Source organism: Canis aureus, chromosome 10 (genome assembly GCF_053574225.1).
Source record: "Canis aureus isolate CA01 chromosome 10, VMU_Caureus_v.1.0, whole genome shotgun sequence".
NCBI classification, from domain to species: Eukaryota; Metazoa; Chordata; class Mammalia; order Carnivora; family Canidae; genus Canis; species Canis aureus.
Window position 1 is genome coordinate 57,202,682 of NC_135620.1, and position 22,956 is coordinate 57,225,637.

At 52.2% G+C, this 22,956-nt stretch overlaps 2 protein-coding genes across 10 annotated transcripts in view; both read right to left on the bottom strand.

The window, feature by feature from the left end:
- Positions 1 to 4,735, bottom strand: part of TRIM14 (tripartite motif containing 14) — a 29,786-nt gene extending 25,051 nt beyond the window's left edge. The window contains exons 1-2 of the mRNA XM_077912662.1: positions 4,520 to 4,735; positions 1,784 to 1,879 (exon numbers count right to left, since the gene is read on the bottom strand). Coding sequence (XP_077768788.1) covers positions 1,784 to 1,879; positions 4,520 to 4,735 — 312 coding nt within the window. The remainder of the gene's footprint in view (positions 1 to 1,783; positions 1,880 to 4,519) is intronic.
- Positions 4,736 to 6,937: 2,202 nt separating this feature from the next.
- Positions 6,938 to 22,956, bottom strand: part of CORO2A (coronin 2A) — a 54,272-nt gene continuing 38,253 nt past the window's right edge. For 8 of the 9 annotated variants that reach the window (XM_077912654.1, XM_077912651.1, XM_077912658.1 and 5 more), the window contains 10 exons: positions 19,710 to 19,826; positions 17,152 to 17,301; positions 15,735 to 15,914; positions 14,879 to 14,995; positions 14,004 to 14,108; positions 13,211 to 13,307; positions 12,311 to 12,423; positions 11,862 to 11,952; positions 10,694 to 10,950; positions 6,938 to 9,743 (listed from right to left, as the gene is read on the bottom strand). In XM_077912654.1, coding sequence (XP_077768780.1) covers positions 9,612 to 9,743; positions 10,694 to 10,950; positions 11,862 to 11,952; positions 12,311 to 12,423; positions 13,211 to 13,307; positions 14,004 to 14,108; positions 14,879 to 14,995; positions 15,735 to 15,914; positions 17,152 to 17,301; positions 19,710 to 19,826 — 1,359 coding nt within the window. In that variant the 3' untranslated portion in view covers positions 6,938 to 9,611. The remainder of the gene's footprint in view (positions 9,744 to 10,693; positions 10,951 to 11,861; positions 11,953 to 12,310; positions 12,424 to 13,210; positions 13,308 to 14,003; positions 14,109 to 14,878; positions 14,996 to 15,734; positions 15,915 to 17,151; positions 17,302 to 19,709; positions 19,827 to 22,956) is intronic. The other variant, XM_077912653.1, reaches the window with a different exon arrangement.

The window sequence follows — 22,956 nt, forward strand, 5'->3', positions numbered from 1 at the left end:
CTGTGCTACTGGACTCTGGGATATTCAGCAATACAAAGGAATGAACTATTGATACATAAAACAACTTGGAGGGCATTATGTTGAGTGAAAAAAATCTCAAAGGTCATACACCATATGGTTCCATTTTTATGACATTCTTAAATGCCATAATCATAGAGATAGAGAACTAATTAGTGATCGCCCGGGGTTAGGGACTGTTGGGCGGGGGTGGGGTGGTGGGGGTGGGGGTGGTAACTATAGAGGTGATGCCTCAGGTAGATCTCGGTGGTGATGGAATCGTTTTGTATTTTGGTAGCAGCGCCTATTACCCGAATATGACAAATTGACGTAGAATTATATACCCACGCTGTCAATTCTGGTTTTGATATTGCACTGTAGTTAGGTAAGATCTAACCCTTGGGGCAAGCTAGGTGAAAGGTACACAAGGCTTCTCTGTACTACCTTTGCAACATCCTGTGAATCTGTATTTCAAAATAAAAGTTTAAAAGTTGGGGAGAAGGTAAAAGAAAGTCCCATTCCTTAGATGAAGCTGAAATGTACCCCCTTAGACTCTGCACACAGGCCCTAAATTCTTTCCTTGGGGGCCCCCCAACCATATCTACTCAGAGATTTGCAGACAGTGAATCTGTATTCCGATTTTGTTCTTCTGGCTTTGCAGTGCAGAGCACCTCCCTCGTCCCTTCCCGAATCTTTTCAAATTGATGTATTTGCCTGAGCCGCAGAGAAGTGCTCTTATACTATATGTTGGCAAACTGAACTTCAATAAAACAAAACAAAACAAATCAAAACAAAAAAAGACAGGGTATTAAAAAAAAAAAAGAAGACATGAGGGACACTATTAATAATGAAGCTGGGGCCACAGGTGTACACCACAACTGCCTCCAGCATGCTGGGGCATGCAGTCATGGACAATGGATGTTGGGCCAATAGGGGGCCAATTCTGTGGCCTGGCCTGGGCATCTGCATCTCCACTCTGCTGTGGGCCTGGCCTCAGGAAGTCCTGGGTGCCAGCTACTCCCACAATCAGAGCCAGTCTCTGCCTGACTTGTGGGGGTCACTCCAGGGTTCATAGAGCCCTCAGGAGGAGAGGCCCTGGGAGGGCATCCCACCTGAGCCCTCAATTTGAGGAGGGGGCAATGAGACTGAGGGGGGTGGAGGGACCAGCTCAGTTCAAATTAAAGAACCAAAAGACCGGCAACTTTTTTAGTCAAGTGGCAGCTCACAATAATGTCAGCCCCAACTTCCCATTCCTAGCCCACAAAAGAATACATTTAAATAAACATTGTTATGGAGAAGCCTGAAGAAAGTACTTTCTTATGGAATATATTTATATCCTGTTCACTTTCTTTTGACAAAGCAGTGAAACCCAAAAAGCTACCTGCATGTTTAAAACACGTTTTGCTTTGTTTCTCGTGACTATGGGTGCAGGGGATGGACAACTAGTCCTCTGAGAGAATGGCCTTGGTGATGGTGGCAGGAAAGGCCATTCCTCCATTTTACGAGGCGCTATGTGGCAAGACTAGGGTGCCGGGCAGATTCACATAAAGCTAACAAAACAGAAGCTTTCAGGCTCCAGTGGCCCGGCCCCTTCATGGTCTTACACTTGATTTTGTGTTCTTTTTCTTAAAAAGAGCCCCCTAAATTATGGAAGTCCTAAACCCCACCAAATCTGATTTGCCCCTTTGACGCTTTTATTTTCCCTTGGCTACACATTGAGGAGAGACTTGTGTCCGAGGGGAAGTGTGGACATCTCAACTAGAATAAGGAAGAAATGTCCACTTGCCTTGAGCTTCTCAGCAGCGTCTTCTATTTGGGTTATGTTGCCAACTTGCTGCTGCTGCTTGGCTTCCAACTGCTTTAAACATTCTTGGGTGAGTTTCTGTATGTGAAGGAGTTAGGAAAAATTAATATTTAATACTGTGACTTTTGAGATAACAAGCCACCCCAGGGGTCATCTCCCACCCCTGCATTTTGTTTCATCTGACATATCTGAGACTCACAAGGTGAGATGACTGGCCCAGAGTCATGGGACAAATTGGAGGATGAGCTGGAGCCAGGGTCCCTTGGATCCTCAGAGGCCGACGTCAGATATTCTTCAAACCCTGATGGAGCACTCCCCCTCCCCGGTTTCTCGAACAATCCCACTTATGACCTGATTTTCTCAAATAGGACCTTAAGGCAAACAGCTTGGGGACAGAGGAAGAGCATTCACTTATAGAGTCAGTATTAACTGAGCACCTACTATGTGCCAGGCCCTGTCATAGGGGCTGCCCTCATGGAACTTACATTCCAGGGAGCTATGGCTCTTTGGCCTGGACTGGGGTTCAGAAGACCTGCATGTGTGAGGTTTGTGGGGGTTCATGCTCCCTTCTCCCTCCCATCTGAGATGGCTTCCTTCCAAATCTCCGTGTTTTGCGATTGCCATTTTTCCAAAGGTGTGCTCTGTGGCCCTCTTAAGACCCCACAGGTTTGACCTCACCTCTATCTGGACCTTCTTATGGCTGGACTTGTAGTCGGCTGCTGGGCCTAGGTCTAGCTGCCCAGTCAACTGAAAGCTTCCTGAGGGCAGGCCTGCTCCATTCCTGGCTCCCCCACAGGACCAGGGAGTGATCTGGAAGTGTTTGCTAAGTTGAACACAATGGCCAAGGGCTGCCAGCTTCAGGTGGAGAGCTGGGCCACCCAGCAAGTTGTGATGAGCATGAGCCCCAGAGTCACACAAGGATTCCTAGGTCTGAGCCTTGGCTCCCCTTTCATGTGAACTGAGCAAGTGATCTCACCTCTCTAAACCTGTTCCCTGGGCAGCCCGGGTGGCTCAGTGGTTTAGCGCCGCCTTCAGCCCAGGTGTGATCCTGGAGACCGGGGATCCAGTCCCACATTGGGCTCCCTGGATGGGGCCTGCTTCTCCCTCTGCCTGTGTCTCTGCCTCTCTCTCTCTCTCTGTGCCTCTCATGAATAAATAAAATCTTAAAAAAAAAAAAAAAAAAGCCTGTTTCCTCAGCTATAAACATGGAGATAACCCCAGAGTGTTGCTATAGAGAATGACAAGTCCACAGAGTGCTTGGTATAGCGCTCGGCAGAGAGTAAGTACTCAACAGACAAAGTTCTTACTGTTATTTTAACAACCAACAAGCATTTGCTACTGTGTGTGGTTGTAGTCTAGGTGGTGGGTGGGGATGGGGACACAATGATAACCCAAGTATAAGCCACAAGCTCAAATTCCAGGAGCACATACTCACCCCACTGTGATTTCTAACACTTCAAGTCTAGCTGCTGGCCATCACCCAAAGAGAGTCCAGGCCCAGGGTGCTTCTCCTGTCATGCTAGACCTGGTAATATCCTACTCATCCTTCAAGGACAGTTCCAATGGCCTCCTCCAGGAAGTCTTCCTAGTCTCCCTATTCCTACCTCATATTGTCTTCTCTCCAGCTTCCCAATTACAATACTTGTCACGTTGTATTGTCACCATTTGTTCTCACCCCACCAGCCAGGGAACTCCCCCAGATCAGATTTGGTCTACTTGTTAATTCATGGTACAAGGTATGTGCTGAACGGATGTTTGATGAGTGGATGGAAGGATGATGATAGGCGAATAGCTGGTGTGTGGTACACAGGCAGGTAGGCAGGCGAGTGGACCTGCTTATGAGACAACCAAGCCCTACCATCTCTGGAAAGCAGCCACCTTATCTCTGGAAACAGCCTATTATTATCACAACCGTTATATAAATAAGAAAAGGAAGACCTTGGAGGCAGGGGCAGGACTTAAACCCAGGACTCCACCAATTGGACCAACCCCACAGGGCACATTATCATCCTGGAGCTCCAAGGGTGTCACAAGGTGAAGAGAAAGGTCATTAATCACAGCCGACTTCTTGGAGGAGGAAGTGATGGAATCAGCTGTCAGAGACGACGGTTGGGCCTGTCCATCCCAGGGAGGCAGACGGGTTTGACCGGAGCCACACAAGTTGCCCCCAAGGCTGGAACAGGGGTCTGGAGCCCCTGACCTTTATTAGGATTATGAACAGGTGAGGAGGGCCAGCTGTAGAGTCCTGGAGTCAAGCCAGGCTCAGCTTCCAGAGCCTTCCTTTTCTTATCAATAAAATGGCTGTCACAGCTCCCCACCAGGCTGTTAAGTGCGTGGGATGGGACCTGGCGTGGAGGGGATGGATGGGTGGAGGGGAAGGGCCGAGTGGGTGGTCGGAGTCAATCAAGCCGTCCCCACCCAGCCCCTGACTCTGAACCCCGGGAAGAGAAAACCAGAGCTGTCCGTTCAAGGCTGACCTTCGAGCCCAAGCGGTGCGGTGCACCGGCCGCGGCGAGGTCAAGGCCATCTGCGGTCGGCGGGGCGGGGGGCGGGGGGCGCCCCGGTTCTCTCTCCCAAACCCACCTCTTCTGAAGCTTGGCTGCTGGTTCGCAACGACGGGGGCCGCCGAGCGGCTCGGAGCCCGCCCGCAAACCGACTGCCGGCCCGGCACGCTCCTCCCCGCCCGTTAGGCCCCCCGCGCGCCGCCCGCGTGCCCACCTGCACGTGGGCCGCCTCTTCCCGCGCCAGGACCACCTGGTGGCCGCGGTGCGCGCCGAGCACCGGGCAGAGCGCGCACACGCAGCGGCGGCAGCGGCGACAGAAGAGCTCGGCCACGCGGTCGCCGTGCTCCGGGCAGTGCCAGCCGCTCGGGTCGTCGCGCTGCGCGGGGCCGGGGCCCCCGCGCGTCCCGCTCGGCACCCCTGCGCCCGCCATGCAGCCCCGGGAGCCGGGCGGCCGCGGGCCGGGGGAGGGGCTCCCGCCGAGAATCGAAACCGGGCGGCGGGGCGGGGCGGGGCGGGGCGGGGCGGCCCCGGGGGCGGCCCTGCTCCCCCAGGAAGGACGGCGGCGCGCGCCCGGCCCGGGGAGCGGCGGCCTGGGCGCCCTGCGGCCCCGCGGGGTGCGCCCCCGCCCCGCCCGCCCCAGCGGCATCGGCGGCCGCCGCAGGAATGGGGCTCGCCCCGGCCGGGCCGGGCCGACTGAAGCGAGACGGGCTTCGCGCCCGGGGATGCGAGTGCACGGGGCCCGGGAGGCTGCGGCCCTGCGCACGGGGCCCGGGAGGCTGCGGCCCTGCGCACGGGGCCCGGGAGGCTGCGGCCCTGCGCACGGGGCTCCGGAGGCTGCGGCCCTGCGCACGGGGCCCGGGAGGCTGCGGCCCTGCGCACCGGACCCGGGAGGCTGCGGCCCTGCGCACGGGGCCCGGGAGGCTGCGGCCCTGCGCACGGGGCTCCGGAGGCTGCGGCCCTGCGCACGGGGCCCGGGAGGCTGCGGCCCTGCGCACGGGGCCCGGGAGGCTGCGGCCCTGCGCACGGGGCCCGGGAGGCTGCGGCCCTGGGCACGGGGCTCCGGAGGCTGCGGCCCTGCGCACGGGACTCCGGAGGCTGCGGCCCTGCGCACGGGACCCGGGAGGCTGCGGCCCTGGGCACGGGGCTCCGGAGGCTGCGGCCCTGGGCACGCGATTCCGGAACCTGCGGCCCCCGGCGTGCTGTGCACTACCTCCACCTTTTACTTTGCCTTTGTTCTCTCTGCCCTGTTCCCGGCAGAAGCCACCATTCCCGCAATTGCCAGAATCACCCTGGAAACTGCAGCCGCCCCAGGCCAAGTCTCCAGAGTCCACCAAACAAATTAGTACATTCAGCGAACAAGGAACACACTATGGGGTTTCCTCAAAAAATAAAAACTAGAGCTACCGTATGACTAGCAATCTCCCTTCTCTTCTCTCTGGGAGAGATACTTCATCCTGGGTGCGTTGCAGCATTTATTCACTATAGCCAAGACGTGGAAACAACCAGTGTGCTTCCATGAATGAATGGATAAAGATGTGCTGTGTGTGTGTGTATAAACAGGGAAATGTTATTCAGACCTAAAAAAGGAAAGCCTGCCGTTCGCCACATGGATGAGCTTGGAAGACTTTTTGCGAAGTGAAATAGGCCAGGCAGCGAAAAACAAATACTGTTTGGTTTCACTTACATGTGGAATCCCAAGAAAACAAAGACCAAAAAGCAGTTGAACTCCCAGCAACAGAGTAGAATGGAGGTTTCCAGGGGCTGGTGGGTGGGAGAAAAGGGTACAAACTTTGAGTTGTAAGAGTCTAAGTTCTGGAGATCTAATGTATGGGATGGCGAGTATAGTTAATAATACTGTACTGTGTACTTGAAATTGGTTGAGTGTAGATCTCAAGTGTTCTCCCTACACACTATGTGAAATAATAGATGTGTTGATTAACTTGATGGTGGTAATCATTTCACAAGGTATACATATATTAAATCATCACATCGTACACCTTTAAAAATCACGTATAATCTAAATATATGCAACATTTTCAATCATATGCCAATAAAGTTAGGAAAAAAATTCTCAGTACCTATCCTATCCTAAGCTCTTAATACCTTTGATCCCTGCCCTGTCTATGCTCTATCTTTTGCTTGTTTCCAGACCATGGAATAGTAGGTTTTCTCTGCTTGAAACCTCTTTTCCTTAAATACCCTTGCCCTGCTTACTTCTATTTATCCTTCAGGTGTCTGCCTAAATATTACCTCCTCCAGGAAGCTTTCCTTGCTTCTCCCAGAGCAACCCACACTTCCCCTATCCTGGCCCTTGTCTTCCTTCCAACCATGACTGAAAACTTCAGAGGGCAGGGACAAAATCTGTTTTATCTGTTTCCCAGCCTGGTCTCTGGCCCAAAAAAGTTAGATACTCATTTAGTATCTGTGGAACAAATCAAGAAAAGGAAAGCTCCAGGTATTAAAATGTCTAGGCAGATGTTGTTTATTATTGTTGGATACATGTGCAAGATTTCACATGTATTTATTTTCACTTTTATTTCTTTTTTATTTTCTTTTCCTTTTTTTTTTTTTTTTTTTACAAAGGTAAAGGGAATTTCAGAAACAACATTAAAACAAACTATTTTAGGCCCGGTTTCATATTAAAAGCATAGATTTATTTTATTTTTGATTTCCTTCTTCCTTCTATGATACAATCTTAAATCTTATTCCAGGAAGAACATTTATAGTAGCGCTAAGGTGGATACGCCCCAATGCTCATCTCCCAGTGCTATCTTCATTCTCAGAAAGTTCCTGAGTCAACAGTCGGGGGGCTCCCAGGGTATGGAGTAAAGAGATGAGCGCACATTCTGCTTGCCCGGAGTGTGAGGGCCTGGCCCTGCAGATGCTGGGCAAGTTCTACTTCATCAGTCAAGAACATAAACAAAAAATGCAATTAAAAAAATGGCTTAAAAAAATATTTGTTAAAAATTACTATCCCTCTCCCTTGCTGTGAAATAATTTAAATAATTTATTCGTTTTAAAAAAAGCAAACCCAAAAAACAAGTTTGTTCACAGATGCCTTCACATTGTTTTTGAGCATGATGTCTGGGTCCAGTAGGGGTCAGGAGAGTTCCAGAAGGTTATGTGCAGAGGAGGCACTGGGGGATGCTCCCCAGACTCAGCCCCACCTCCAGCTCTCTGCAGCCAGTGCCTGTGGGCATGATACTTCTTCATTCTCTGAGAATGACATGGGGATACTGTCATTATTCTGACCCTGGGGATAACGCCTGCCCGGCCCACGTTGGAATTAGAGTTGGATGTGCCAGTGAGTGGAGGTGGGAGGGCTTTGTAAACTGTGAAGTGCTGGCCACAAATCAGGTGGGAAAGGTAACCCCACCCAGGGGAGCTCTGCTTCCCTCACAACACCTGGGATTTGGTCTTTGGCCTTTGGTGAGTCCCACTGACTAAGTAAACAAGCTAGGGAATCTGGGCATCTAGCATGTGTAGGCAGACAAGGGAACCAAGCCACGGTTAGGGGAGGGGGCACTCAGGGGCACAGAGCCATCATTGAGTTGTAGCCAGGGGTCCCAGAGAGACATGGGTTGATGCTTCCAACCTGGAATGGAGTTGGAGTCCTAGAGCTTGTCTGATGCTCACTGTCCTCATCTTTACTGCAGATGGGTACAGATGGGCTGACCCAGTGGCTCTCCATCCCCACCGTATTGCAGAATGACCTGGGAACTTATAACAACATGCACAAAGCCAGGCCCCACTCAGGAGATTCAGCTTCGACTGGTCTGGAGTTGGGTGTGGGCATCTGTATTTCTCGAACACTCTTAGGAGGACTCTAATGTACAGCCTGGGTTGAAATCTCCCAGGATAGGTGGCCTCCTCCAGATGCCATCTTAGCTCCAGTGTTGGCCTGTGCAGTGGGCAAAACTCATCGACTGTACCTCCTCAGTCAGGAGGGGCACATTCAATTTCCAACATTCTCCATCTCAGCTGGGCTGCTGTATGGACCACTGAGAAAGAACTTTAGAGAATGGGCTCAGAACACAGATTCACAAAGGAGGGACACGTAAAAACTCTCAGGCTAGAAGGGGAACTTCAGGGTTATCTGGCCCTACCTCCTTGCCTAGTGCAGTCATCCCTCTCCAGAAGGCTCTGCTGGCACACTGCAGGGTTGAGGCTCCCTTCTTCCTGAACCGAAATCTGCCTATATCCTCTGGAGCGGGCAGGCTCTGTGGCCTGAGGGCTTTGGTGGTGGCAGTCAGTGGTCATGGGCACCACTCTGATGTCTGCTCCCCCACATAAGGGATGGTGTCTGCCCACATTTGGCTGATTCTGGTTGAAGAGAGGATGGTTTTGGCCTCCTATCTGTGTTCTAGCATTGGGCCAAAGCTTGACTTATTTCCCCACAGTTAAATTTTCTCTGCCCGTTCACCAATGTCATGTGAGTTCCTTCGGCAGACCCAGATCATCACCCTACAGATAGTTTTCCTCAGGTCAATGCCAAGGTTTCTTGTCTCTGGTGGCAGATCCTGTAGAGGGCAGCACACCCCAGGGTCCCCAGGTTCATATGGAGAAATTGTGACTGGGTTCATATGGGAAACTGAGCAAGTCAGGGGCCCAGCCGGAACAAAGGGATTCCTGCCACATGGGCTGAGAGCTGCATCAGCCCAGAAACAGCCGAAAGACAGACCCAGCAGACCAGAAGCTTGACCCCGCCCTGCCACGAACCCTCTGAGGACCTTGATCACTTGTCTCTCTCTGGGCCTCAGTTTGTCCACCTGTAAAATGAAGAAGTTGGGCCAGATCGTTGGTTTTCCAAACTTCTAAATGTTTTCTCAGAAGCAGCATTATGCATTCCACAGAAGCCAATATATAAATCGGGAAGAAGGGGCGCTATCTGGTTGGAACGGGGTGGAGGGGGGCCACGGCCCTCCTGCTGAGGCTTTCTCCCATTCTGTGGACCACAGCTTGCGAATCACAGGCAGGTCCCCCTCTCGGGTCCCTCCAGCTCTAACTTTATACAGTGCTCTTTCCCTTGAGAAGTAATAGCTCACTGTAGACCCTTAAAGACAGAATTAAACGGAAGGCAAGTTATTGTCTAAAAAGAGTCAATTCAGACACCATTGTTTTGAGAAGGCGATTAGAAAAAGGGCACCACATCCCCCCACTGGAATCTTTCAGCAACCGAGAGTTTTTCGTTTTCTGGTAAAAAATATAGAAATAGTGGTTGTTCTTGGGGGACTTGTGGTTTGGTTCTGGACCTCCCCATGGAGCCGAGTGGTGTCCCTGAGGGCGGGGAGAGCAGAGATCTCTGCTCAGAACCTCTCTGAGTTCATCCGAGAGTTTTTGACCTCCAGTTCCAACTGTTTGGCTTGGACCTCGCGCTGAGTCAATAGCTCCCGGAGCCTTCGGATCTCCTCCTGCTGTCGATAGAACATCTGTAGCAGCTGGGAAAGCACAGAACAGAGGGAAAGATCACTCGATGTCCTGGGATGTGAGGGCCCAGAACAACAGCAGGAAGGACAAAATATTGCCCCCTTTTCCTGCTCAGAGAGGCAGAGGCGATTAATGTGCCTGAGGCGCTAGGGAATGGCCATCGCACAGACCTTTATAAAAACCTTTTCTTCACCCGACAAATGAGATTTTAAATGACTTGATGTTTGAGACATTGTGTGCCTCCTTGGATCCCCCGTGGAACAGAGGAAAGGATGCTTGGTCCTGAAGTCTGGAGATCCCTCATCTGCGGAACTCGCTGAACTATGTGACCTCAGGCAAGTTACTTACCCTATCTGAGTTTCAGTTGGCTCCTTCTAGAAGCTGGGGGTCAGAAAATGAACCTGGGCACTATCATAATTGCTGTGCTGTGGAGAACAGTACTAGCTGTCAGATGCTCCCCTTTAAGGATCTTTGCCATTGCATGCTCACAGCACCCCTACAGGGGTGGTGGTGTGAGCGCCCCAGTGCGCTGCCACCATGGGAACAGAAGCTAAGAGAGATTCAGCCCCTGGCTCTGAGGTCCTACAGTCCCTGCTCAGCAGAGGTAGGATCAGAATCCCTCCGGGAGATGCCAGCCCCTATGTTTTTAGCCACTACATGCTGACATCCTTTCCCAGGTGGAAAGGATTCAATCGGGTGATAGGTCACAGTGCCTACCACAGGACCTGGCACACAGTAGGCCCTGAACAAATGTTGACTCTGAAACAGAAAATCCTCGTGTCAGAATGGGAACGGAGGGACTTTAATACCAAACCAAACCCCCTGCATCTTGCAGTCAGACGGTTTTCCACCATCTATAGGTAACCTGGCCATCTGGGCAGACATATAGCGCTCTGCTGGCTGTTTTAGTCACCCCTCATCCTGTCCCGAGACCATCTCTCTCCCCTCCCCCCGTTCACACCTCGTTCTCTGTCTTTGGTGGGGGACACTCAATGTCAAAGCCGTTTGTAAGCCGTGTTTTCTTCTCTTCCAGCCTGCGTTCTGCTGCCTGCCTTGGCACCTTCTCTTCCACCCGGGAGAAGGGCTTCTGACCATCTTCTACAACCAACTTCTCTTTTTGATTGAAGGGGGTCGTGGGCTCGGATGGGGGTCTCTCAGGGAGCAGTGGCTGGGGGCTCAGCAGCTCAGAGCAGGGCCTCAGGGACACCAGAACTGGTCCTGGGAGGGAAGCAAAAGGCTGTAATGGGGCCTGAGTGCTCATGAGCAGATGCTGACACCCTCAGGCACAGAGCCACACACAGACGCACAGAGCCCCACACAGGAGTAGAGCTCTGGCCACAAGCAGACAGGAACCAGCCCACACACAAGGGCACCAGAGTGCAAACACACACTCAAGTGATCATCTAAGCAAAGCCTGGTTTGCAGGAGCAGCAGAGGACAAGCCCTGGAGCTGCACCCCAAATGCCACGAGTGCTTCCAGTGTCCTTGCTTTGTAGGGACAGTCCCACACACATTGCCTTCTGTCATCTACCAGTTTCTGAATCCTCCCAATGGCTCTGAGAAGCAGGGGAGGCCAGGGATCACAGTCTCAGAAGAGACAAGGGGACCAGAGAGGAGCAGACCAAGTGTGACCCAAAGCGGGGAGGAAGAAGAAGAGGGAGGTCCCAGGCACAGAGGCAGCTGCTGGAGCAGGGCTGGGGAGCACTCATTGCCTGCCTCCCCTGGGCTTGTCCTTAGGTGGACAGGATGGGGAGGGTGTCAACCTAGGGAGGAAGGGCCTGGGGTGGGACCTACTGCCTACAGGGTCTCTCAGGTTGAAGAGTAATTGCAAAGGAGGGATGAGAGGATGAGCAAGGGCACTCAGCTGAGACTGTCCACTCACTCTGCACAGCCTGGAGTTTCAAGAAGTTTTCTATAGAGCAAAATCCCTTGATTTGGAAGTTTCCTGAGCCACTTGGGCCAACCTCTTCCTTCTTGGAGCCATATGTGACCATCCTCATCAGTGGGGACTGACTGTAAAGGATCATTTATCTGGAAGTGTGGGATCAACCCCTTCTCAGCTACTTGGGGCCACTGGACACTCCATTTCCCCTTGCATTTGCATGGGGCCTTTTGCCTGCCTCCCTCACCTTTATTCATTCCACGGAGCCACTCCTGGGCTGTCAGAGAGGGCTGGGCTCCTGCCGTGGGTGGGTAGATGTCCTCTTGGTAAGACTCCGACTGTAGAAGAAGCCAGGACGGTGAGGGCTGTGGTAGCAAGGAAGCCGCCCGGATGGGAGGGCCCTCAGGGAGCTGGGGTCCAGGCTTTCCCCACCTATGAGTTGATGAAACTGAGGCCCAGAGAGCAAAGAGACATGCCCAAGGTCACACTGCAACTCAAGAGCAGAGACCAGGTGGGACTCAGAACGTTTAGCTCCCAGCAACACTGCACTGACAATGAGAAGGGTCTTCCCCTTGAGGACTGGCCATCAGCCTCTCTGCTGCCTCCCAGGGACATGGGCTCCGGGCCCCAGGTCCCAGGGCCTGTCCTCTCCAGGAGGGGCTCCCGCCTCCCTCACGGATGGCCATACCACCTTACCCGCCGAGGTACAATCATGGATATAGGCTCGATGAGGCCTTTGGTTGTAATCAGCTTGTAGAAGCGGAAAATCTCGCAGGAGGTGACGTCGAGACCTCTCTTTGGCATGATACCTGCGGGTGGATGGCCAAGGAGGACTAAGAGGTTCCGACTGGGCTGGGGTCACAGGAACCCAGTGTGAGTGGCAAAGCCAGGCTGTACACCTGGGCATGAGCAGAGAGCAGCCTTCTCCCACCACCCTTCCCTCTACAAGCAGCTCATGAGCAAATACCTAGGCAGGGCTGGGCCCTGTGCTGGGGAACTGGGGTTGAAGTAATCAGACTTGGTCCTCATCCTCAAGGACTTCAGGGATGTTAGCTAGGCTCTTACAGGAAGCGTGCTCTGCTCTAGACCTTCCACGACCACCCCTCAGCTTGTGCCCAAGCTGCTCTGAACAGAGCTCCTGTCCTCGTTTTCTCTTGCTTAGTGTTAGCACGGTGTCTTTGCGTTTAATCTAGCCGTGTCTTCACTGAAGTGGGTTTTGTATAGACAACATATAGACCTGTCTTGTTTTTTTTTTTTTTTTTCCTTATTCCCAAATACACTTACAAGTACGGGCCCTCCTAGGTCAGCCTCTCTTAAGGTCGTGGCTATAGTTATAACTGCTCTGCCTTGGCCTAGAACACCTTCAGTCTCTGCCCATGCTGTGCTCTGCTCCCCTTTCGGCCCCTCAAGTGTTGCCTCCTCTGGGAAGCCTTCCTTGACTTCCTGCCACTTGCTCCTGGAGAACCTCCCGCACACCTCCCATGAGAGCTCCCATAGGGCCAGCGCTGATCCACCATCTGCCCTCCCAATGAGGGCCCTCATCGGACTCGTCTCCGTTACCCCAGACTCCAAGAGGCCTCAGTGGTCCACACTCACCGATCCCCTTCTGTGGGGTAAGGGAGCGGTATTCAGTCAGGTAGCTCAGGTGAGGTTTGTCGGCGCTCACCTCATAGTAGCGGATGTTTCCATCTCCCTGAGGAGGAGGGGGTACAGCTCAGAGCCGGTTCCCATCAGCCCCCTCCTGGCCCCCACTGCCATGCAGCAGAAACCTGGTGTTCACGATGACTGAAGTGCTGGCAAAGCCACTTCACATAAGAAAACATCAGGGAACTGTCACCAAAGCAGCAGGGGGTCCCCATTTTAACACCCCAACCACGACCCAAAGCCCACCTATGTGCCTTCCCAAGGTGGGAGCTCTGGGAGCACAGGCCTGAATCCCACTCCCAGCTGCACATAAAGGTCAGAAGTGGCGTGTCCTGGGACCACCCAGTGGGTCTCACCTGGTTGCCCATGTCATGGTGACTGGGGAGGGGAAGGGGGAGGAGCGCTGCTCCTGACATTGGTGGGGAGGAGCTACGATGTCAGGTACAAGATAGTTCTACACAAAGACAACCTGCTCCCCGCCCAAAACCGATGGTACCCCTCTTGGGATACAGCCACTTGTCCCACCTCATCTGGTCCCAGAACTGAGGAGGGATAAGCCTGGGGGTTTCTGACCAAAGGCCTGGCCCTGGGTGTTCCTTGGGAGCCAGGAAGGTGGGACAGGGAGAGAGTGTCCAGTAACTCCTGCCTGTCCCCTGCTGCCTGGCTACTGGCAGGGTTAGGCGGGGGGAGTTCTGCTTCCTGCCTCGGGGTACCAGCAGTCACCTCCCTCCCGCACCAGGCTGACCTTCCCCACCACGTAGAGCATGTTGGTGTCTACATCGTAGAAGGGAAATAGCACGCCCGAGGAGCCATCCAGGTCCACCTCTGAGAGAGGCACGGAGAGGTTGTCCTGCAAGGGAAGGGAGACCGGGAAGGCCTGGGGGTCACTCCCGGGGGCCCTCAGTGGTGTTCTCTGAATTAAGAATCCCCACCAGGGGGCTCTGAATGTGTGTGTGTGTGTGTGCACATGTACACGCACATGCATGTGTGCATGTGAGAGAGGGGAGAGAGAGAGGCCACCACCTTTTATTTTGCCGGCATTTTGCTTTCAATGGATCACCTCTTACACCCCTGATCGCACACAAGGCCTCCCCTGCTTGCTTTGTTACTTGTTGTAAAAGATGAAGAAGGATATTCAGAGAGAGGCAGCGATCTGTCCAGTCTTTGAAACTCTAGCCACGTGGCCCTTCAAATCAGTGCTGCTTGGCCTGGCCCTCACCCTCACCCCGACCCCCAGCTGCTCTCCTGCCCACCTGCCCAGGGCTCTGTTCCAAGCCCCTGTCCAGCTGTTCCCTCTGTTCAGGACATCTCCGCCCTCTCTGCCCACCTTCCCCCTGTCCTGGTCCCTGAAGTGGCCACCTCCCCCCTTTCCCCACACCACGGCCACTCCCTCCTTGAACGAGAAGATGCACAAGGTCTGCGCTCGCTCCATCCGGCTGTTGGCATCCCCCCGTTTTTCATCCTGCATCCTTAGCGCCAGGCAGGCCATGCTAAGTAATGAGTAAGGGAATGAATGAATGAGTGAATGAATGCTTGAGCACTGAGTAAGGGAATGAATGAATGAGCACTCAGCCTCTGGGTGATGGTGAGGGGCAGTGTGGGGTGGCAGGGGAGACTCACCTGGTCCCACACGGCCAACTGCCGGTTGTTCCACCGCGATGTGCCCGTGGACAGCAGCTTATTCAGATCCCCCAGAAATAGCACTTTGTTGGCTCGGTGCCCCATGCAGTTGGCTTCCTGGGCGGACATGTGCGGTCAGGGGGCTTGCGGGCAGCAGCTAGGGGCTCTGGCCTCCCTGCCTTTGCTGCTGCTGCTTTGTACCTAAAATACCTTCCTTGTTCACCCTAGCTCTGATTAAAGAAATCTTTCCAGAGGTACTGCCTCCAGGAAGCCTTCCGAGATCCTCCACCCACAGGGATTCTCTCCCAGGATTTTTGCTGAGAGTTCTTTTCCTGAGCTAGGATAGAGGCAACCTTCGGCTCAGCTCCATGCTCTTGCTGAAGGATGGCTGAGCGCTCACTGGATGCAAGGCATGGGGCTAGGCAGGCACTGTCACCTGGGTTATCTCGTTTCATCCTCCTGGAGGAAGGACTAATGGCCCACTGCTGCAGATAAGGAAGCGGAGGCTCAGAGAACAGAACGTGCTTGCCTACGGTCAAACAGTGGACGGGCAGTAGTGCCATGCCTCCTGGCAGAGCTGAGGCACACTGACAAGTTCTGGATTAGACCACGTTCAAAGCTGAGCTTTCAAAGTGGACAAATCACCTAACCTCTCTTCGGCCTCTGTTTTCTCATCCAAAGCATGGGGGTGACATATCCTACCTCCCAGCAGTGCCAAGAGGACAGATGGAGGTAGCACATGTGAAGGCTTGGCCTCAATGCTGATAGCATCACAACCCTGTTCTCTGAAGCCTCCCCAGCCCCTCACCGCTCCTTGCTGCTCTGCCCCCAAGACAGACTCCAGCCCAGCACAGACCTGGAGGACGGCCCCTGCTCGGGGGTCAAGTATCCGAATCTTGCGGTCTTTACAGGTGGTGGCCAGCAGGCTGCCATTGGTGTTGAAGGACATGGAGAGGATCACGCCTTGGTGGCAGCCAATTGTCCTCACGGGGTTCATGATTACAGACTCCTTTGTGTCCAGGTTCCAGACCATCACCTGTACAGCAATGAGCTGGCTCTGAGCACAGTGGCCACCCCCACCCCTGGCTCCCATAGTCGCACGCCCGCCAGGCTGCAGTGAAACACGGTATCCCCAGGAGGGAAGCCACAGATGGCAGTCTGGCCAAGAAGCCTTGGGTGGGAGGATGGATCTGCTGGCTGAAGCTACTACGTGGCAGGAGGGGAAGCCAGGAGTCAGGCTGTCTGGCGGTGAAAAGAAAACACCATCTGCTTTGGAGCAACAAAACAGCCATATCGGAAGGACCCCAGGGGATGAGCTTGTCCGGGGGTTTCAAACAATTATTAGCAGCAGTTTCCACCTCACACAGATAAACAGCGCTGCCACATTTAGCTGCATAGGTTGTGCACTGCACAGCTCCACGGCAATCCATTCCCATAGCCTGGGATGTGAATCACACTCCCTGGAGTTGTGTGCAGAATAACTTGCACAACCATAGGTGGTAGCCCTGCAGACACATCCTACATAAACAGACAAAAGAGCACTTCTGATCAGAAGGGGCAAGAGGCTCTGCCAAAGTGCCTCTGTAAATCCCTATGTTATGAAGGGAAGAGTTTAAAAGCCATGGCTATGGTCACATCCACCCATTTGTGTACAGATTGAGAAACTGAGGCCTATAGAAGACAAGGGACTTTCCTAGTTCATACTGCAAGACAGAGACTGAGTTGGAATAGAATCTGGAGCTCCTATACTATGAATTTTCCAGCTTGGCAGTCAATGGGGAGGTGGGAAGCTTCTCTGGACAGGGTCTAGCCCAGCTCTTCCAGGAAGACTAATGGGTTGAATAGTGTATCCCCTTCCCCCACAAAACTCATGTCCACCCAAAGCTCAGCACATAACCATATTAGGGACCAGGGTCTTCGCAGATATAATTAGTTCTGATGAGGTCATACTGTACTAGGGTGGACCCTACATCCAATGACTGGTGTCCTCATCAGAAGACGGAAGGATACACAGAAACACAGAGAAGGCCACGTAAAGCTGGGGGCAGTTGGAAGTGATGCAGGTGCAGGCCAAGGATGCATGGAGCCACCAGAAGTTGCAAGAGGCGTAGGAGGATTCTTCCCCTAGGGTCTTTGCAAGGGAGCATGGACCTCTTGACATTTTGATTTTGGGTTTCTGGTCTCCAGAACTATGTGAGAATAGATTTATATTGTCTTAAGTGCCCAGTCTGGTCATGTTAGGGCGGCCCCAAGAAATGAGTGCATGAACTCACCTTGTAGTCGTAGCCAGAGCTGAAGAGGATGTTGGCGGCTGTGGGGTGCCACTCCACCAGGCCCACCCTGCGGGTGTGGCCTATCAGCTCCTTCTTGCAGGCTGTGAGGTTCTTCGTCAGCAGCTGCTTGGGGATGTCCCAGATCTTAATCTTTCAGGGGAGACACAGCCAGCAGGGTATTGTTATGTTAGCCAGGGTCACCTTGGTACCCCAGCCACCCTAAGCCACAGAACTGGAAGCGCTCAGTGGGGTGCTCTCTGTATTCATCTCTCACGCTGTGGAGGGGCAGCTGGAGCCCTCAGAGGGAGAGAAGCTTTGCCAAGGTCTTCCAGCCCAAGCAGGGGCTCCCATTGCCAGAGTTGAGCCCAGGCCTCCAAATCTGCCTCCTGGTCACCCGTGCCATCCTAATGAGCTGAGCTGTGGGCAGCTGGGTGGGCCACAGGTCTGACTCCCAGGCTGGATGTCAGACCAAATCTGCTTCCTAGGCCTAGAATGTCTCTCAAAGTACAGTTGTCCCAAATGCTCAGGCTAGAACCTCAAATGCCAGGAGCAAGAGTTTGTGTTCTGTCGTCAGAACTCTAGGGAGCCAGTGCAGTCTCTGGAGCAGGACAGGGTAGGGACGAACTCTTTCATTTGGAGTGGCCCCTTGGATGGCCTGAAAGAGGAAAGATAAAGGGCAAGAAGGCCAGGCTGGATGGGGTCGTGGGCTGTATTCCACAGTAAGGGCCTGGGAAGAGGGGCCAAGGGCTTCCTTTCAGAGTAGTGTTGTCGAGGATATAAGGGTAGAGAGTAAGCTCCATGTTACGGAGGCTGGGGACGTGGGGGTGTTCTGTCGTCCTTCAGAACTCTCAGGCCTCTATGTGATTGGACGCCCCTTTTCCCACAGGGTTTCCAGGTAGACTTTGCTTTCTTTGTTTTTTGTTTTTGTTTTTTTCAGACTTTGCTTTCAATTCAACAAATATTTATTTCCTGGTCATCTGGATTTAAAACCAGCAAGGCAACCCCACGAGGGCCAGAGGCTCCCCATGATGTGTTGGGTGAATGCTGTTCCTGCACAGAACTGGCCGCTGCTGGAGGGTGGACTGTGGGCAGATGTGTTTGGGAGGCACAGACACGGCCCCCATGCTGCTCAGAGCTAGAGGGCCACCCCTGCCCCACAGGCCCCCGGGGACAGGGAGGAGACAGTCCAGCACTTAACACGGCGGGCCTGGGTGGGGTTAGGCACTGCCACTCTTGATAGTTATATCCAATCCTCCTGCCCCCCGGGCACCTGGGGAGGAACGGTGGCCAGAGATGAGGTAGCTAGGAATTTTATAAAGACCTTGAAGGGAGTCTTCAAAGCAGTCCTTGAAAAGGCAGGTATTCTAGGAGTGGGGACAGAGTCAGATATTGGCTACCCAACCACTGGAGACAAGGCCAATTCTCACATATGGGGCCTGACTGCCCCTTCTGTGAAGCCCCCTCCCCAGTCACTTTTTATGCTCCTCTTCATCCCCTATATGGAAACTGACACAAGTTCTCTGAGAATTTTCTACCGGCTTCTCCTGATGAATTGGTCTGTTTCCTTCAATCAGACAGTGAGGGTATGGCAATACATTCTATTTCCCTTTTTGCTTTGATGGCTAGGAAGCTCTGAGCTAAACCCGGAGCTCAGCACTTGCAACCCTTCACAATCAACGTACCGAGCATCATTTCTTCACTTCCTCCATCTGTGGCTGCTGCTATTTAGGGAAGTGGGATAGCTCAGTGGAAATATTATTGGGCCCTGGAATCAAGCCTTAGTCTGAAGCCTTGTTCCGCATCCTCAGCCTGTGTGACTTTGGGCAAACTGCTGTACCTCTCAGATCCTCAAGTTCTCCATAAGAAAAACATCTTACCTTGTGAGGTTGCCGGCAAGACAAGGTGAAATGGTATGTGTGGTGAGAGTCAGTGTCTTTTATTTTAAGCTGTGTCTTTTGTTTTAAGCCGACTCACTCCATTTTAGAGGTTGGCACAGAACATATTATAAATAAATAACACCAAATGTTATAGGGAGCAAGGATTATGACCCTGGTACAGAACAGGGGCTCAAAAAGTTGGTGTGGCTGAAGCTTTGGGGATGGTTGTGGTGCCCATATTCATATAAGGATCCCACTTCTATCCTTTTAAAGCTCCATTGTCTGTGAGGTAAAGTGTCACAATATTTTCACGTAACAACAACAACAAAAAAATGCTCCGTCCAGCATTTTAAAGTTCCCTCAAAAATGGGCTTTTCCAGTGGACTGCAAGTCTCATTGGATCCTCATTAAATGGTTGGGAGCTGTTATGCCCATTTTAGAGGTGGTGCGACTGCGGTCCAGAGAGAAGGTCTAAAGGGACAGTGCCCCAAGTCCCAGAGCCCAGAACTTTCCCCCCACAATCTCACTTAGCCTCTCCCTGCCACAGTGACCCCCACAGTGATCCCATGAAGGATCAGGGGGTCAGGAGCATCTGAACCAAATACAGACACCCTTCCACCTCCCCTGCCCCAACCCCACTCCGCTCGGGTAAGGGGAACCGCCTCATGCGCTGACACTCACTGTGGTATCTTCAGAACAGGAGGCGATCTCAAAATCATTAAAAGGATTCCACTTGATGTCTAAGACGTTCCCTTTGTGCCCGCAGACCTTTGGGTAGTGGGGGTCCAATTTTCCCGTCTGCAAAACAGTGCCCAGGAGTGTTGGGGAGAAGAGGGGGCTAATTCCGCTTAAGCATCTGGATGGTCACTCGGGCAGTCAGCAATCACTGGGTAGACAGGGAAATGTAAGGGACAGAATGGGGTGTGAATCTAGGCCCTGCCATTCTTCTCTGTGTGATGCTGGGGGAGTCACATCACTTCTCTGAGCCTCAGTGTCCTCCTCAGTAAGATGGAGGCAATCATAGGTATTTCACAGGGTTCATGTGAGGATCATAGGAGATGAAGTGTGGAAAGGGTCCAGCACAGTGCCTAGCACACAGTAGGCATTCAGTAAAAGGAGACTTCCCTTCAGACACTGCTGGTACAGCCACTGTGGAAAACACTCCGGCGGTTCCTTAAAAGGTGAAACATAGAGTTACCATGTGGCCTAGCTATCCCACCCCAGGCATATCCCCAAGGAAAATGAAAACACAGGCCTACAAAAAACTGGTATACCAGTGTTCGTAGCAGCATTATTCATAACAGCCAAAAGGTAGAAACAACCCAAATGTCCACCAGTGGAGGAATGGATATACAAAATGTGGTCTAGTCATACAATGGAATATTATTCAGCTAAAAAATGGAATGAAGAGCTCACACATGCCAAACCTGACAACACGATAAGTGAAAGAAGTTAGACATAAGAAGCCACACACGGCATGATCCCACATAAATGATGGACCAGATGTGGTTTCACTGTTTGAGCAAATTAATACATCTTCCGCTACTCTGTATTCAGAACCCTGACTAACACATATGAAAGCTCCAGAACAGGTAAATTCACAGAGATGGATTAGTGGTTGCCCAGGACCCTGGGGGGAGAGGGCGATAGGAAGTGACTGCTAATGGACATGCTGTTTCTTTGTGGGGTGATGAAATTATTTTGAAATCAGACAGTGGTGATGTTTGCACAAGCATGTGACTATATTAAAACCTACTGAATCATACATCTTATTTTTATTTTTTTAAAGATCTTATTTATTTATTTGACAGGGAGAGAGCGAGAGCACAAGTAGGGGGAGCAGCAGAGGGAGAGGGAGAGGCAAGCTCCCCACTGAGCAGAGAGCCCAATGTGGAGCTTGGTGTCAGGACCCTGAGATCATGACCTGACCGAAAGCAGACATGCTTACCTGGCTGAGCCACCCAGGTGCCCCTGAATCATACATTTTAAAATGGTGAATTTTATGGTATGTGAATGATATTTCAATTAAAAAGAAAGAAAGAGCATTTCCTTCCCTTCCTTCTTTGCCTGCTGAGAATTGCTGCGTGGGTGCTAGGAGGACATGTGTCCTGAGCAGAGACTTCCAGCTCCACACACAGGCCTGGATTTCCTGGGTCATGGGACCACTGCGCTGGTTCAGTCACAGCACCTGGAGCGGGCAGTGACTGGCACACTCATTTCACTGCATGGTTTAGCAGAACAGGCCTGAGGACCCAAAGCCAAATGGGCTTCATCCACATCCACCATCCGCCTTAGGTGCTGAAGCCCGCCCCCTGCCCCCAAATGCTCTGCAACCCAGTTTTCTATTTATGAGGAAGAGACAGCTGAAAAGAAAACTGGCCAATATCCATTTATTCAGCAAATCTGCACAACATAGTAGGCGACAGGTCTTATACAAGGTGGCAGGGGCACAGGATGTAGTACCTGACCTGGTAGGATCAATGTTTTCCAGGTTTTATCTTTCAAGAACAGAGTGGACTCAAGAACACCCATCGCCTCTCCTTCCCTCACCTCCCCAATTCTGCAGAAACCACTGACACCTTGCCCAACTGAGATTGAGCAAAGACAATGTGGTATCTCCAACCTAGCTTAATAAGGCTGCAAAACCACAGCTGCCATGGGAAGAGCCACAGGGCCCTCCGGCAAACTAGCAAATGCTGACACAGAGACCCTGGTTCATGGGGGTTTTATGAATGCATCTTATAGCTCTGCAAGCAGAGGCAGTGGTCCTGCGCTCCCCTTCAGAAATACTCTGCCCAGTTCAGCTCTTGCCTTTCGGGGAAAGGGTATTAGGCACCTTTGTCTGGATCCCATACTGGAGGGGAAACTCTATACAGGGCATTATTTGATAAGCTGGAACATGAAAGGTAGATTAAAGTATCGTCAGGTAGCCCCGATGGCCCAGCAGTTTGGTGCCACCTTTAGCCTGGGGTGTGATCCTGGAGACCCAGGATCGAGTCCCACATCAGGCTTGGAGCCTGCTTCTCCCTCTGCCTGTATCTCTGCCTCTCTCTTTCTCTCTCTCTCTCTCTCTCTGTGTCTGTCATGATTAAATAATAAAAATAAAAACCTTAAAAAAAATAAAGTATTATTGCAACATTAAACTTTGTGAAATTAACGTAACACGGTTTTATAAGAGAATATGCCTACTTTTAGGAAAGACTCAAGTATCTAGGGATAAAGTTCAAAGATATATGTCATGTATCTTCAGATGGTTCAGAAAAACAATTATACCCTCCCATGTACATTCAGACAGAGAAAAGGAAAGAATTTGGGTCATTTGTGCATGATGCGTGAGTTCCATTTGGGCTCGTCCACAAGGAAGAGAGGTGCATGCTCCCTGGCCCCCACAGCAGGTAGCACCTGGAGCCATGGCCCTGGAAGAAGAACATGCACCTACAAATTCTGGCCCAGGTCTCCACAGGACCACCCCTCCAGCCACCAAGCTCTCCCTAGCCCCCAGGCCATTCTGCACGATGTCGTGGGTGAGCTTTCAAAAACTAAAATTTGATCGTGTCGTGCACCTGCTCAAGTTTTGCAAGCTTTCTCCTCTCATGTGCAAAATGTGAATAATAATCTCTTCCTCGGGGCAGCCTGGGTGGCTGAGCGGTTAGCGCTGCCTTCAGCCCAGGGTCTGATCCTGGAGACCCAGGATCAAGTCCCACCTCAGGCTCCCTGCATGGAGCCTGCTTCTCCCTCTGCCTGTGTCTCTGCCTCTCTTTCTGTCTCTCTGTCTCTCTGTCTCTCATGAATAAATAAATAAAATCTTAAAAATCTCTTCCTTGTAGGGCTATTATGAGGGTGAAGTGAAATATCATGCATAAAAAGCCAATCAGGGATGCCATACAGTAAGCGATCAAATAAGAACAGCTTTTGTTACGTGTTTGCG